General features: G+C 57.3%; 1 protein-coding gene and 1 long non-coding RNA gene across 2 annotated transcripts in view; one reads left to right on the top strand and one right to left on the bottom strand.

Annotated features, from left to right (window-relative positions):
- Positions 1-14,182, bottom strand: part of LOC118018211 (collagen alpha-1(XIII) chain-like) — a 143,370-nt gene that overhangs the window by 48,470 nt on the left and 80,718 nt on the right. The window contains exons 10-15 of the mRNA XM_035016667.1: positions 14,026-14,052; positions 9,618-9,644; positions 9,495-9,521; positions 8,672-8,698; positions 5,589-5,654; positions 1,905-2,012 (exon numbers count right to left, since the gene is read on the bottom strand). Of these exons, the coding sequence (XP_034872558.1) occupies positions 1,905-2,012; positions 5,589-5,654; positions 8,672-8,698; positions 9,495-9,521; positions 9,618-9,644; positions 14,026-14,052 (282 nt within the window). The remainder of the gene's footprint in view (positions 1-1,904; positions 2,013-5,588; positions 5,655-8,671; positions 8,699-9,494; positions 9,522-9,617; positions 9,645-14,025; positions 14,053-14,182) is intronic.
- LOC118018223 lies at positions 3,111-9,663 on the top strand. The gene is made up of 3 exons (XR_004681326.1): positions 3,111-3,298; positions 4,116-4,233; positions 9,518-9,663. It is a non-coding gene; the product is annotated as an uncharacterized LOC118018223 (long non-coding RNA).

Here is a 14,182-nt window from a genome sequence, read left to right as displayed (position 1 = left end):
CCAGGGTGCTGTGACCACAGCCCTCGGCCGTGGGGAGGTGGTGTGGGCCCCGGGCCTACGGGAGCCCGAGGGCAGAGGCGAGGGCAGGCTGGCTCCACCGCGGTCTGGGGCGGAGGTTTGGGCAGCACACGCAGGCTGGAGAAAAGCAAGATGCCCAAGTCTGGTCCGTTTCCATGGATTTCAAAACATGCTTCCTGGTTTTTTTCTTTATAAACACCCTAACAAAGAAAGCCACCTGGCTTGGGTTCAGTGAGTGGGAACCCGACGTGTTTGGGGGGCCGGGGTCAGCGAAAAAGTGGATTTGGGGTATTCTGGGGGGATTCTCTCAGCTTGGTTTGGTTTAGTTTCCTAAATTTCACTTCCTTTCGGGTTTTCCGTTTTCCCATCTACAAACCCATGGCAGTGAGACTAGTCTTTCTCCCCAGGGTCCCAAAACATAGAAATATTTAAAATTCATTGTGGAGGTTGAGCTGGGCAGGAGGGCAGGCAAGTGAGGTTTTCACACCGAGCTGAGCTGCCACGCTGGGTGTCCTGGGTGGCCAGAGCTGCCGCTGGCCTAGAGGGGCCCTACACCGAGCCTCAGCGTTGGCAGCTAGAGCAGCTGCGAGGCCCAGATGTGAGGCCGAGCGACACAGAAGGCGGCCGTACTTGATGAATGGCAGGGACACCGCCAACCCAGCCATTCTATCGCTGGGAATCTATTGCAGCGAAAGCATCAGAAATGCACACACACATTTATGTTCAGGGATCTCTATCACAGGAGGGAACTCTTTAACTACTCGTAAATAGGCCCAGCAGCCCTAAAATTCATTTCACGGGAGACTCCGGCCCAAAGCAAGGGTGTGCTTTATGGTGTTAAGTGAAAAACATAATGGGACACAAACTGTGACGTTACTCAGCACGTGACCAACCTGGAAAATGTTTACGAGCAGACAAGTCTAAGGAGAAAAATAGCAGGACCCTCCAAAATGTTAATGATGGTGAACTCTGGATATGGCAAAATAGATAATTTAAAATGTTTTCTTTGTCCGTGTTCCAAATTTTTCACAATGCATGCATGATGCTTTTGTCATAAGAAACAAAAACAGTTCTTGGGGCGCCTGGGTGGCTCAGTTGGTTAAGCGACTGCCTTCGGCTCAGGTCATGATCCTGGAGTCCCTGGATCGAGTCCCGCATCGGGCTCCCTGCTCGGCAGGGAGCCTGCTTCTCCCTCTGACCCTCCCCCCTCTCATGTGCTCTCTCTCTCTCATTCTCTCTGTCTCAAATAAATAAATAAAATCTTTAAAAAAAAAAAAAAAGAAACAAAAACAGTTCTTTTTCAATCATGTGAAAGAAACATTATTAGACAGGCTTTGTCCTTCACCCTGTCCCTTCAGTAACATAGGACATTCGTCTTGGCTCTAAGATTGAAAGAACCCATTTCAGATGCCTGCCTGGCTGCTCAGTTGCACTAAATATGTCGAGAGAGCGGGGTCTTGGCCAGGGCTTGGAGAGGTGGGGCTTGGTGGACCCTGGGTTTGACCTACTCCTGCCTGAGCGTTGTCTTGCCTGGAGGGGGCACCTGTTGGCTCCTGGGCCCACACACGACCCAGCAATTCCACCCCTGGGAATCTAAAGCCACAAAAGGGGCAGCCTCTTAGCGATTTCCTCCCTGGAAGTCGATGGCTGCTGTTGAGGCCTGGCCCCAGAGCTGGGTTTTCAGAACCAGAGTACAACAGGTGAGTGTGGCAGGGATGGGCAGCTTCTTGCAAGAGCCACCCATGTCCAGTGGCCTTGCTAAGGTGTTTCCACCGTTGGGTGGGGACCCAGGTTCTCATCAGTGATGTAAGGTTTGGATGCTTCCAGAGAATTCTTGGGACAGATCTTGGAAGAGGAGTTGGTAGAGAGAGAAAGAAGATACGTACGGGTGGCCCCATGGGCCCTGGCAGTCCCGGGGGCCCCAGAAGTCCGCTCGGTCCAGGGGGGCCTGGTGGCCCCGGCGGGCCTTGGATGCCGGCCTGGCCCTGTTCACCCTGATGTTGGTGGAAACAAGAGTTAGAGGAGAGCCCTGGGGCTGGGCAGCAGCTCCCGCCCCAGTACCATGCACCCGGTGAAGGCCCCGTGGTGGGCTCTGGTGGGCAGGCGGTGTGGCGTGGTGGTGATGACCGCATGCAGGGACCAGTGGCAGCAAGGAGATGGCCAAGACACTAGGCCCCCAAGAGTTGGGGGTTTGTCCAGAGAGGACCTGCTGCACAAGCAGCTGGTCCCAGAGCAAGAGCCCTGCTGGGGCAGAGGCAGAGGAGTGAGCGAGATGACCCTGCCCGACCGCCAGCACGCTCCCGGCCCACTCAGATGCTGGGGGTCTGGCCCAGGGGGTCCTCAGCCCAGCCTGCCTCGGCCCCTCCCTCCGTGTGGCAGTCACATCCTCTGTCTACGCTGGGCCTCCCAGGCATTCAACGACAGCAGCAGTCCCTTGTTTCTGCTGTCTGATTCTCTGGCCCTGAGTGTCATAGGGGGTCCTTAGGTCAGAGGCCACAGAAGTTGGTGTGGTTCACTAAACCACTGGGCACGCGATCTTGTGTAAAACATTTGGACTGGGGGCTTCTGATGTCACACTGGGAGCCCTGGCGCTCGGGGCCCACGTCCCCGCGGGCAGTCACACCCTTCGGGCTTGGCCTGGGTTCCCCAGGTGCCTCAGCCCCCGCTCCCCCATCCTTTCTGCGTGCGGCCTGCTTCGGTCACTTCCGTCATCTGTGCCTGGCCTCAGAGCACAGTTGAGTCTGCAGCCCTGAGCTTGGCTGATTTTGACACCTGCCAAGTGCCGTATGCCTACATGGGTCCCGATTAGTATTCTTCTGCCCCGCCCCCACTCCTCAGTCAGCTGCTCTGAGCCCAGCCCTCGTCACCCACTGTGCCTGTGTCCAGGCTGGGCCAAGGGCCCAGGGAGCTAGGGGTGGCATTGTGTTTCCTCAGGAGGAGGAGAGAGCCTGGTCCATGTGACCCACATCATGGGGCCGGGGGCCAACCAGAGTCCTCCTAGATCTAGACCGAAGCAGTCATGTTATTTTCTAAGTGAGCTCTCCAGGGACCGTCTGGGCTCAGCTCCTGTGAGAAGGGGCCGATCGCTGCAGACTGACTAAAGCAGAACAGCCTGGCAGGCGGGTGAGCTCCAGGCTGGGATGCAGGGGGACATGGCCGGCTGGAGCGTTAGGCCGGCTAGCCCTCTCGGGGAGCTCTCAGCAGCCCTCTGTGACAGGAACAGGGGGCTGAGGATTCCTGCTGCAACCCCACGGGAGGAAAAGATGAGTAGAAACAAGGGGTGAGCAATCTCAGAGTGGGAACTGTGGGATTCCAGCAGCACCTGCCAGAACCTCGCTGGGCTGGGACATCCTAGCGCAGATGGCACCCAGCATGGTCATGCTGGGGCCCGGGCTTCATCCTGCTGTACCCTCTGAGAAGCCACTCAAGGGCACAGAGGAAGAGGCGGGGGCAGAAATGGGTCACGAGTCCCATTCCAAAGAAGAGTAAACAGGCTCAGAGAAGTTGAGCTCCCTGACCGAGGTCACGTGGAGAATTCCGTGGGGAGCCAGGACCCAAACCTGGAACTCCAGACTGTTCTTATTCATTCCAAATAAGCCCCCAGAAAAAAAAAAAACAACTGCTCACTGTCCAACTTTCTGCACTTTGGAAATGACCTCCAACACCATCTGCTAAGTACATCATATTTCATATAGCTTCCTCTTTCAGCAAATGTCAGACTCAATGTTTAAGCATCTTACAGAGCCTGTAAAACAATATTGGTTTATTGATAGGAAATGGGCAAGCCTTTTTATGTCCCATGATGGCCAGCAGCAGAAAAACCCTAATCTCCAGGCAGACTCTGCAGCAGGCAGAGTAGGGGCCCCTATGCTTCCCTCTCTGCTTTGGAAACCAGGTCAGGGCAGCACAGAAAGTTCTGGCTCGCCCACGCCTTGCTCTTGAAAAGGGAGGGAGTAATGTGCAGGAGCCTGGATGGAATCTTGGGCACCCTCTCAATTTCTTCATCCGTAAGGTGGGCATGACAATGACGGCCCCTGCACCCCGGGGTGGCCAGTGTGACATTACACCAGATAATCCATGTGGCATTCTTATCGCAGCGCCTGGAGCCCAGGAGGTGGCTAATGCAACTAAGGCCAGGAGGTGGCTCCTGGGGGCTGAGGCGAACGGCCAGTCTGAGAAGCAAGGACAGCTCTTCTGGAATGGGGTCTGACACAGGTAGGGGCAGGTGACGGGGGCAGGGGCTAGTGCCTCTCTGAGCTGCCAGGGGGTCTCCTGAAGAGCCATGCTTGGAGTCAGCGTTGGGAGCACATGGAGGCTCTCGAGGATCTGGCTGCTGTAATGGGATACACAGGCTCGGGTAGCGCATGCACCATGTGTCCTGCTGTATTTTTAGCTGTTAATTGGAGGGATTTTTCAGCCTCATTCAATCAGGAGCCTGAACTGCTGGCCTCTGGGCTCCTGACTCCTGAGTATGGCCAGATAGTGGCTCTGGACCCTGCTGTCCGGCTTTCAGAGAACATCTCAGAGCCCCGCCCTTTCCAGCATCCCCGCGACCATGGGGGTAACCCCTGCACAGCGTAAGGAGGGCTGGGGGTGTAAGTGGCAGCCGTGGGCCGCCTGGCCTAGAATCCAGCTGCAATGCCTATGCCTGGATCCCTGGCTCTGCAGTCTCTTGTTTTCTGTTATTTGTAACCTGGTTCTATCCCAGCCTCCTTGGGTGCGTAAGGCAGGAAGAAGGAAGCAGTTGCTCACAATGATTACACTTGTTGGGTGTGGGCTACATTCCCTCTGTAAATTCCCTCACTCCTCAAACTCAGGCGACAAGTGATCAGGTGCTAAGCAATCCTTTTCTAAATATAAAGGGTGTAGGTCCAACCGAGGGAGCCACGAGTGTGGGGTCTGAAGACCTGGTTGCCGGCTTCCCATTCTGCCTCTCGCTGTTTGTGGGATCTTGGGCACAAATTCACTCCTCTGGGCCTCAATTTACGAATAGCACTGGAACCACACCAGGAGCTATCCGAAGCGCTCTGCACACACAATAACCCTATGCAGTAGGAATGGTTAATACCCTCATTTTACAAATGGAAAAGCGGAGGCACAGAGAGGTTAAGCAATTTGCATCCAACCCCACAGCTCATAAGCGTCTGAGAAGCTGGGTGCCCTGCAATCTACTGGGTGTGTGACCTCAGGCAACCGCCTTCATGTCTCTGAACCTTGAGTCCTCATCTGTGAAATAAGCATGATCGTGCCTGAGTCATAAAACGGTTGAGAGAATGAAATGAAATCAGACCTGTCAAAGGCGCAGCCCAGTGGCTGGCACCCACCACCCAGTGGTGGCTGTCGCTGTTTTGAGGAGCAGGGGTGTGTGGTGTTGGTGGATCTCCTGGGCTCGGGGGTTGTGTATGTCCACATCTGTGACATTCACGGGTCCCGTTCTGTCTAATTGACTTGAACTGAAGTAGAGTGGGGTTCTGCCTTTGTCTACCGTCCCAGCTGGCCCGTCGGGTCCCGGAGACCTGCCAAGCCCCTGGGGACGCCACACGTGGTCTGGACAAAGGGGTGGTGTCTACCTGGAAGGTCCGTCTTTTTATGACTGGGGGCGGAGCCAGTCGCACTGAATTGAGGAGAGGCAGCAGCTGAGGAGAGAGATGAGTTGGAAGGCCAGAGGGCAAAGGCCAAAGATCGCAGATGTTCAGAAGGATGCCGAGTGTCGCCAGGAAGGCAGGGTGGCCAAGTGGGAGGGGAGGAGAGGAAGAGAGAAGAGTGATTAGCAGGCATGAGGCACAGGGAGGGAAGGTGTCGATGGCGCCCTCTCGCGGCTTGAGGGGGCGCAGTGCCGAGCTTGCCCTTGGATGGCACACCATCCGGGAAGGTGGAGTGTGGCCCTGAGGGTGTCGGCCAGCAGCACCCCCTGACTGGGAGAGACTGGCCTCCTGACGCCCACCATTGCACTGTTGGCCCAGCTTGTCCCTGGCTGAGGACGGGGGCTGCTGGGCTGAGGGCAGCAGATGCAGAAGCTCTGGTCGGGAGCCACAGGACCAGCTAAATTGGTACTCAAAGCCAGGCTGGTGTGTGGCAACCACTGGGTTCTTTTTTTGGTTGAACGAGAAAGGCTAGCGTCAGCGAATCTGAGGAGGATGGTCAAGGACAGTGCCAAGTCGGGCTCCCGGGGGCTGAGCCGGCCGAGGGTGTGGCCAGCGTGAGCACAAGCTAAGTGCTGCTGAGGTCTCCCACTGGGGCTGGTGGGTTTGGAAAATAAAGGCTGGGCCAGGATGTCTCCAGCATGTTCAACCACTTTTGGGGGAAGGCAACGTTCAATCACATTATCTAATGTGATTTTCATTTTTGGAAATTCTCCTTGCTTCCAGTCTCTCTACCAATGGAAGCTGAGTGCCCTGCGGCTTTAGGAAGTGGTTAGAGCCCATGTGACAACAAAGATGGTGTATAATTGACCTCTTGCTTTTGAAAGCATTTTAACTCACACGTGGCCCCTGGGATGAGTGCTAAGAACCGGGGGCCACCTGGGCTGAGAACTGGGAGCCCAACTGTGGCCTTTCCAGGTCCCTGCTGTCTTTAGGGGCCTTGGCTGCCCCGAGAGCCCTGCCACCTCCCACTGTGGGGCCCAGGGATGTGCAATGTTGGGCTCTGCGTTCAGGGAGTCTCTTAGCAGAGAGGGGCCCGGAGACCTTCCAGAATCCACAAACCTTGAGGGTAATGATCTGGTTGGAGTGCAGAGCCGAAAGAGTGCTGCTTAGGTGCTCCTGGCGTGGGAGGGGACCGAGGTGGCAGAGACAGGGTGACCGGGGCATGAGTGCTGGAGCCCACAGATACCAGGTGCCTTGCTCTCTGTCCCAGGGTACTCCGTCCCCCCACTCCCCACCCCTCCTCTCCCTCCCTCCCTGGGATGCTGCAGGCTGGAGCAGAGGCAAGGACCAGCCTGGATCTCCTGTTATCCTGTGAGCCTGGAGGCCTGCCACCCACACCGTTCCCACAGAGCCCTGGGAAAACCAACAGGCCCCTCTCCCTAGATGCGCCCTTGCTTTCCTACCCACTTCCAGATCAACAGGGGGGTGCCCGCTGCCTTGCTCTGTCCAACAGCTGAGCACCCAAACCTGTTCTCACCCCTGCCTGACTTGTTCCCTACCCTGCCATGGCCGGCCATAGCTTTGCTGCACTCCGTGGCCAAGGTGCTTCTGGAGCCTTCTATCCCTGCTCTCTCACTCTCTTCCTCCCCGTTCCCCCCCCCCCCACACACATTCACTAAGGATGGACGATGACACACTGCCAATTACGTGTCTGCTGTTGTGTTGTCTTTTGTGCCGGGGGATGCTGTCTTTCTTTCGGGTAACATAACAATCCTGTGAGTCCATCATTTCAAATCAACACAGCTGACCTTCTATTATTGTGTCAGGACCAGGCGGGCCGGAACACCAGGGCCCCTGCGTCCCCAGAGCACACGCCGCTCACTGGGCTGTCTGTGCGGCTACCGGCCGGTGCGCCCTGCCCGGGGCTGAGCCCGGCTTTGGCCTCCACCCCTGCCCCAGCTGCTTGTGGTGAAGACCCCCTGCAGCCTCTCCCTGGCCCGGGAACCCAGGGGTCAGAGTCCGAGCGGCAGGGCACTGCTAGAAAGGCCTCCCGGTGGCCTTCCGGAGCCGTGCTGACTCTGAGCCTGACTCGCACTTGTCTCCACTTCCCTGGTCTCCTTGCCTGATGGGGTGGCAGCCCGGGAAGCCACATCCTGTGTGTGCTTCTGGGCACAGTGAGGCCCGTGGCACAGGGATGGGCACACAAAGATACTAGGGTCTGAGAGCGACATGTTTCTGGTCCCAGCTCACTGGGGCTCTCACCGGAGGGCCCACATCTTCGCCCTCCCTGTCCCAAGAATGACCCCTTACGACTGGTGCCCACCTCTGCAGCTTCCTAGTAGGACTGCAGCAGGCTTTGGGCTCTATATCTGGGGACAAAGCAAAGCAAAGGAAGGAGCTGGGGCCTGGGGGTGACTGGGAGACCATCCCAGCTCAGAAATCCCCACCCTGTTTTGGAGAAGGCAAAGCAGAGACTTTATCCTTGAATCGATACAACCAGCCCCCAACAAAGGAGGCAAAGCAGAGACTTTATCCTTGAATCGATACAACCAGCCCCCAGTTATCTCCCACCATTGAGGGTTGGGTCATCTGCAGCAATGACTAACCCAAAAGTCCCTCTGATTCAGCCGGGGCAGGCAGCCAGACATGCACACCCAGTCACACACGCACGCCGGGCAGGGAGTCAGACCCACAGACTCACATAGCTGCACGGCCTTACAGAGAGGGGATGTGCAGAGGAGACGCAGGGCCAGACACCCGGAGTTCCAGATGCACACACACGCTGGAAGGTTTGCACGCCGGCCAGCGCAGGCGCAAACACCCGGAGACACGCTCGGGTGGGGGAACACGGGCGCTGGAGGCCAGCTCTGCACAAGCACGCTACGGACCACCGGGCACACTCCTGGGGGCCGGCTCCCCCTCCCCCACAGCTGCTCTGGGGCTGCTGAGTACAGAAGGGGGTGTATGCTTCTGTTCCCCAACCTCTGTGGGTGCTGGGGGCCCCAGGTGGATGAGGCTGAGCTGGGGGCGGTGCCCCAGGGATGGGTCAGTTTTAGGGGTTCACTTACCCGATGTGGGTACTCTCCACACTGACCCTGGGGAACGGAGGGAAGGAGAAGAGGGCGTTAGGCACTCTGGGGAAATTGCGCCTCAGAAGCATCCTCAGGACCACACGTACTCTCCACCCACCAGCCCTGCACTGGTCCTGGATTTAACTGTCTGAGGCAGGAGAACTAACTCCCTCCCTCTCCCCTGGCTGGCAGCAGAGAAGAAACCCCGAAGGCATGCCTGGACACGGCCCCATGGAACACAGGACAGGATTCTGCTGCCATATCCCACTTGCCATGACCGCAGTCAGGAGTTATGCTCCATGCCCGGCTGGAGGTAGCTTCCAGAAAGGTCGACCCTCTGGGTGGGCCCACGCAAGGGCCCTGAGCAGGAGCCCCTGGATGGGAAGTGCAGACATGGAGGCGGGCTGTGGGCCCTCGGAGATGCTTTCTCTGAGGTGGGGGTGCCAGGTCCCTGTACCGTTCGCCCAAGGCCAGCCCAGCAGAGTCTCCATTAGAAATTTAAGGGAATGGAGAATGTACGAGGCCAGGAAGGGAGTCAGGCCAGTGGTTTACAAAGGGACACCTCAAAACCCTAGAGGCGCATGACGGTGCATCAGGAAGCATGCTGGGCAGAGAAGGAGTCTGCGGAGGGCCAGGCTCCCAGCCACCCTTCCTCCAGAGCACCCTCCCTCTTCTCTCTCACCTACTGCGGCACCACCGAGGATGCCCTGGCTCTGGGGAGAAACACTAGCATTTGAAAATAACCGCTCTGGACCACTTTCTACTGTTAGGGAGGCGGTTTCCTGTGATGAAAATTCTAGGAAACCTCTATCAGGCTTACCTTTTCTCCTTTTTGTCCTTGAGGTCCCTATGAAGAGACAGAAATGGCAGAGTTAGAAAGTGAAGCTAAGGCCCCAGGGGCCCGAAGCCTCCCTGCTGGGGAACTTGAGGGCGAGGTACCAACCGGCTGTCCTCGGGGACCCGTCAGGCCCTGCGGGGAGGAAACACACACAGGTCAGTGGGCGCACTGAGGCCGGGCAGGGGCAGAGGTGTGGGCCCCGGGTGGGGATCGTGCTGGGCCCGGGGCTAATGCACAGAGTCCTGAAGGCTGGCCTCCACCACCCATGGCCTGGTCCTCCTGTGCCCGAGATGTTCTAGGTGGTGTGGCCCACCCAGCAAGTCTCAGCTTCCTCCTCCATTGTGGGTGTGACTAGGTGACTGGTGCCCGCACGGGGCCGTGATAAAGAGAAGACACCATCCCTCCTCGTTCCTCCATTGTCCCCTCATGGGCCAGCAGCGAAGGAGGCTGCATGGACACCTCAGGGGGTGCTCTGCTGTTGTGGGCTGTCCTGCCTCACGCATGGCCATCTCCTCATGGAGCCAAGAAGTAGAGGTCCAAAGCCTCTAGGGGACGCTGGCACATTCTGTCTTCTGCTCAGCACTGCCTCAGCATGAAACCCACTGAGCCAGAAGGGCTTCGGGGTACATGCGGGGGGCTTTGGAGAAACCTTTGGTGAAGAGAGGAAGCAGGAGGTTGGCGACTTGAGCCATGTTCTGGGCCCCTCAGAGGAACAAAAGGGGTCTTGGGGCTCCTTCTGGGGTGTCTTGTCAAGTTTGCAGGGCTGAGAAAGAAGTCTGGGTTCAGGGTGGACCCCTGTCCTTTGAGGAGGACACAGGGTTCAGCTGGTTGTCTCAGGAGCTGACCTGAGGCTGGTGTGGAGGGAAGAGGGGAGGACACGCGCCTCGTGCTTTGAGGACCTGCTCCGAGGCTGGTGTTCAGGATGTGCTGGACTCACACCCACACTGGCCCACGGAGAAGACGCTCACGTCAGCTCCACCTCCCAAACGAGGTGATGGAGACGGGGCCCTGCAGCTCAGTGAGTGGGGGGCGCTGGGACGAGAGCTAGGGTCCACTGACTGCAAAAGTCCAGCTGTTTACACTCCGCCACGCTCTCCGAACTGAGCTGGGGCTCAGAAGGCAGGGCTTCTAGACTTGGCTGGAGTCACAGGCAGTGTCTCAGCCTCTGGGGCCCTGAGGTCCCCTCCAGCCACCATCCTGAGGATCCACCTGCTGGACCCGTCTCTTTGGGATCTTCCTGCAGGGGCTCATGTGGGTGGGAGAAGAGCCTCTCTTGCCCCCGACTTGTCAACTGGACCAACCAACAAACTGGGAAATTCCCAGCAGGTTCATGGGAGGGGACAAGTGGCCTTTGGGACAATCCATGGGGCGCCGCAGCCCATCCGGCTGACCAGGTGTTCAGCATAAGGCCCACAGAACATGCTGCATCTGGCAGGGAAGCAGCCTGCAGGTGACCGGGCCGCCCCCTCTCATGAAAAAGAGAGGCAAGGGATGAGAAGGGGAGGGCCAGCGGCTGAGGACAGCAACACAAAGGTTTGGGGCTGTAGGACCTTGGAGCTTCCAATCCAGATGTCCCTGATGGTGGCCGTGGCACAACAGCGGTCCCCAGAGGTATTGCGTTGACACCACACAGTTTTATTTCAGTGGATTGCCAACATTTAAGAGCAAGGAGAGTACGACACAAATCTGGATTTCAAGTTTCTCTTAAATATTTCAAGGTCCAACAACACACGGCACCAATTAGCTCTAGCTGAGTAGCGGCTGCCCCCGTAAGATGGGTCACAGGTGGTGCGCTAAGGTGCTTGGCCCCTCCCCTGTGCCGGGCACTGTCGTGAGCGCTTGGTGTTAATGACATCCTCCCACCCTTAGGGCAGCTCTGAGCAATGGGATAAGAAGTGCCTTCAGAGTCCCAGCTCTCCTTCCTGGCACTTGTGGGATCCCCGATCCTGTCTATACCTTACATTCAGTTCTGGGGCTCCTGTGGGGTGGGTGGAGCCGGGGTGATCCCCTTTTGAGGTGAGGACACTGGCTAAGCATGTGAGAGCGAGCCCTAGCCCCCCATGTTGGATGCCTAGCAGAGGGGAAACCATCTGGGGATGGAGGTGAGTGGGAGACAGACAGATGATAAGCAGGCCAAGATAATTACACTAGACAGTGTATTGAATTAATAGTGCGGGGTCCCTGTGCTAAGCCAAACAGAAGCCTAATGGTTCTGGGGCCTGTCAGATTTTGATGGATGACTAAGAGGCAGACAGGGGATCTATTACACTGGTGTGGGCTCATGGGACTTGGGATGACCTCACCCTTCCCCCCGCCAAGTTAGTTCTGTCCCCCAAACAGACAGGGGAGACTCATGGGTGGCTCAGTGGGGTGGGGCAGTGGGATGGCAGAGGAGGTGCCCCATAAAAGGGTTCCTTTCCCTCAAGACAAAGGGCTCTGGCAGCAGAAAGGAATGTGGTAAGACCCCACCACATGGGTCTCAATCCCAGCTCTGTGATTTAGAAGCTGTGTAGCCTTGGGCAATATACTCAACCCCTCTGTGCCTCGATCTCCCCTTTTGTAGAGTGGGGATAATAAGCCGTTACGAGGATTACAGAACAGTGCCTAGTTGACCATCTTATTACTTCTGGGTTGCCACGGACTGTGTTACGGTTAGTGTCAGGCCACTTGGAAGGGAAAGAGGGTGGCAGGGAGGGGTTGAGGGAGGAAGCACCCCAAACTCCTGGCATCTAAACCCCAATGCCTCTGGAACAATGGCAGCATGGAAGGGTTCCTGCCTTGGTCTCCACGGCTTCCCACATGTGCTGAGCAATGCTTGGAACAGGGGAGGGGCAATAGGACATGCACCTGCAGTGGGGCTGGCCGTGATGGACAGGAAAGCTGGCCGGACACCACGGCCTCCAGAGCCTCACTGCCCTTTTTCTGTGGCTATTTTAAGGACTTGCCTGCCTCAGGCCTTTGCACGTGCTGTTCTCCCATGTCCAGAATGCTCTTTCCCATTCCTTTTTCTCTCAGTTAAACCCTCATCCCTCGGGCCGCAGTTCACGTCTTTCTCAGAAAGCCTCTCTGACCCTCAGCCTGGGTGAGGAGCTGTTATGCTGGGGTTTCTCAGGCTAACTGGCACGGCCTTTTTATAGAACGACTGCCAAGGTCATTTGTTAATTATGTGTCTGATTGTTTAACTGCATGCTCCCCTGCTAGATGGTGAGCTACAGGATGGCTTACTCCTGTCTGTACCCCTGCTACCTGGCACAGTGCCCAGCGTAGTGCAGATACTCAGTAAGAATGTGTTAAGGGAAGGCAGGAGGCGGGGAGATAGGGAAGGTGAGAGGGAAAGAAGGAGGGAGAAAGGCAATAAAATGTGGAGGGAAGGAATTAGAGAATTGGGCTTGGATCCTGTTTCTGATGCTCCCTAGCTGTGTGACTTAAGGCAAGTTACTTAGACTCTCTGAGCTTCAGTTTCCACCGTGTCAAGGGGCTCCTAGTAGGACCTGGAGCACAGGCTTCTGCTGAGGATGAAGGAGATAAGACACGCATAGGACTTAGCTCCGTGCCCACCACATAGAAAACCCTCAAGGAATGTTAGCTGGGCCTGAGTTAACTGGATAGGCTGAAGTCCAGAGGGTGCTGAGTTGCTAAAGGTCCAGTGCAATTTAGGGGGAGCTGGGGCGAAGGTCAGGTCTCCTTTCCCATCCACGAAGTCAGCCACCTCTGCACCCCGGTTGTGAGCGGAGCGTGTCCTCATGCCTGCACTTGGAGCAAGACGTGCACCAGAGCCGGGCTGGACAGGGAGGCGGGGAGCCTGCCATGCTGCACATTCCAGGCCCTTCTGCAGGAGGGGGGTCCTCCCAGTATAGAGATGACCACCCGGGGAGGCTGGATAGCATCCCAGCTAGGGGCTGGCCCATCTACTTTTAATGGCCCATCCCTTCCATGGAGAACTGGCCCCCTCCCCTGGAGGGGGCGGCCCTGGAGAAGGGGAGGTTCTCCCTTCTGGAAGGAGTGGCCTGCCTGGGGGAGACTGTAGAGACAGGAAATCCCTTTACAAGGCCTTGCAGAATGTGGAAGGGGCTGGGAGGAAGGTGGGGACAACCGTCTGACTCTCCAAGTCGGCTTTGTGCCCAGCTGGGACAGGAGTACTTGGAGTCCTGGGGCAGCCCCCAGCAGGGCCAGCACTAGGAAATCCGGTTGCAGAAAAAGAGCTAGATGGGCTCCTCCCCCCACCCCCCCACCCCCGAGTTTACATTCAGCCCTGAGGCAAAGGCATGGCAGTTTGGGAGCACCTGCCTCTCCGGACCTCCTTTTCCTCATTTTTCAGGTAGAGAAGCCCCCAGCCCACCTCTCCCCCCTGCGTTGATGTGAGGACCTAAGGGTTTCGTTGTATACAGCTGGGGAGTGACCGTGGGGGCAGCCACTTGACGGTCCCTGTGGGCCCCCTTTGCAGGGCGGCACTTGGCTGCAACCAGGCTGACCCCCCACCCCTCAAGGGAAGGCAGGAAAGCTGGGGTCTTACCATCTCCCCTTTGGGTCCGGGGTGGCCCTGGAAGGAGAAGAGTGTGAGTGCCGGGTACACTGCACCCTGAAACCCCCGCCCTGCCCCCTCCATCACCCACTGCTCATTTTGCACACGTCTTTCCTCCTCACCTGTCCTCTTGCTCCCCGTCCTGGAC

Source organism: Mirounga leonina, unplaced genomic scaffold (assembly GCF_011800145.1).
Source record: "Mirounga leonina isolate KUSES-001 unplaced genomic scaffold, KU_Mleo_1.0 Mir_106, whole genome shotgun sequence".
Classification (NCBI taxonomy): Eukaryota; Metazoa; Chordata; class Mammalia; order Carnivora; family Phocidae; genus Mirounga; species Mirounga leonina.
The sequence above is the reverse complement of the archived record's forward strand: the minus strand, read 5'-3'. Positions and strand labels throughout refer to the sequence as shown.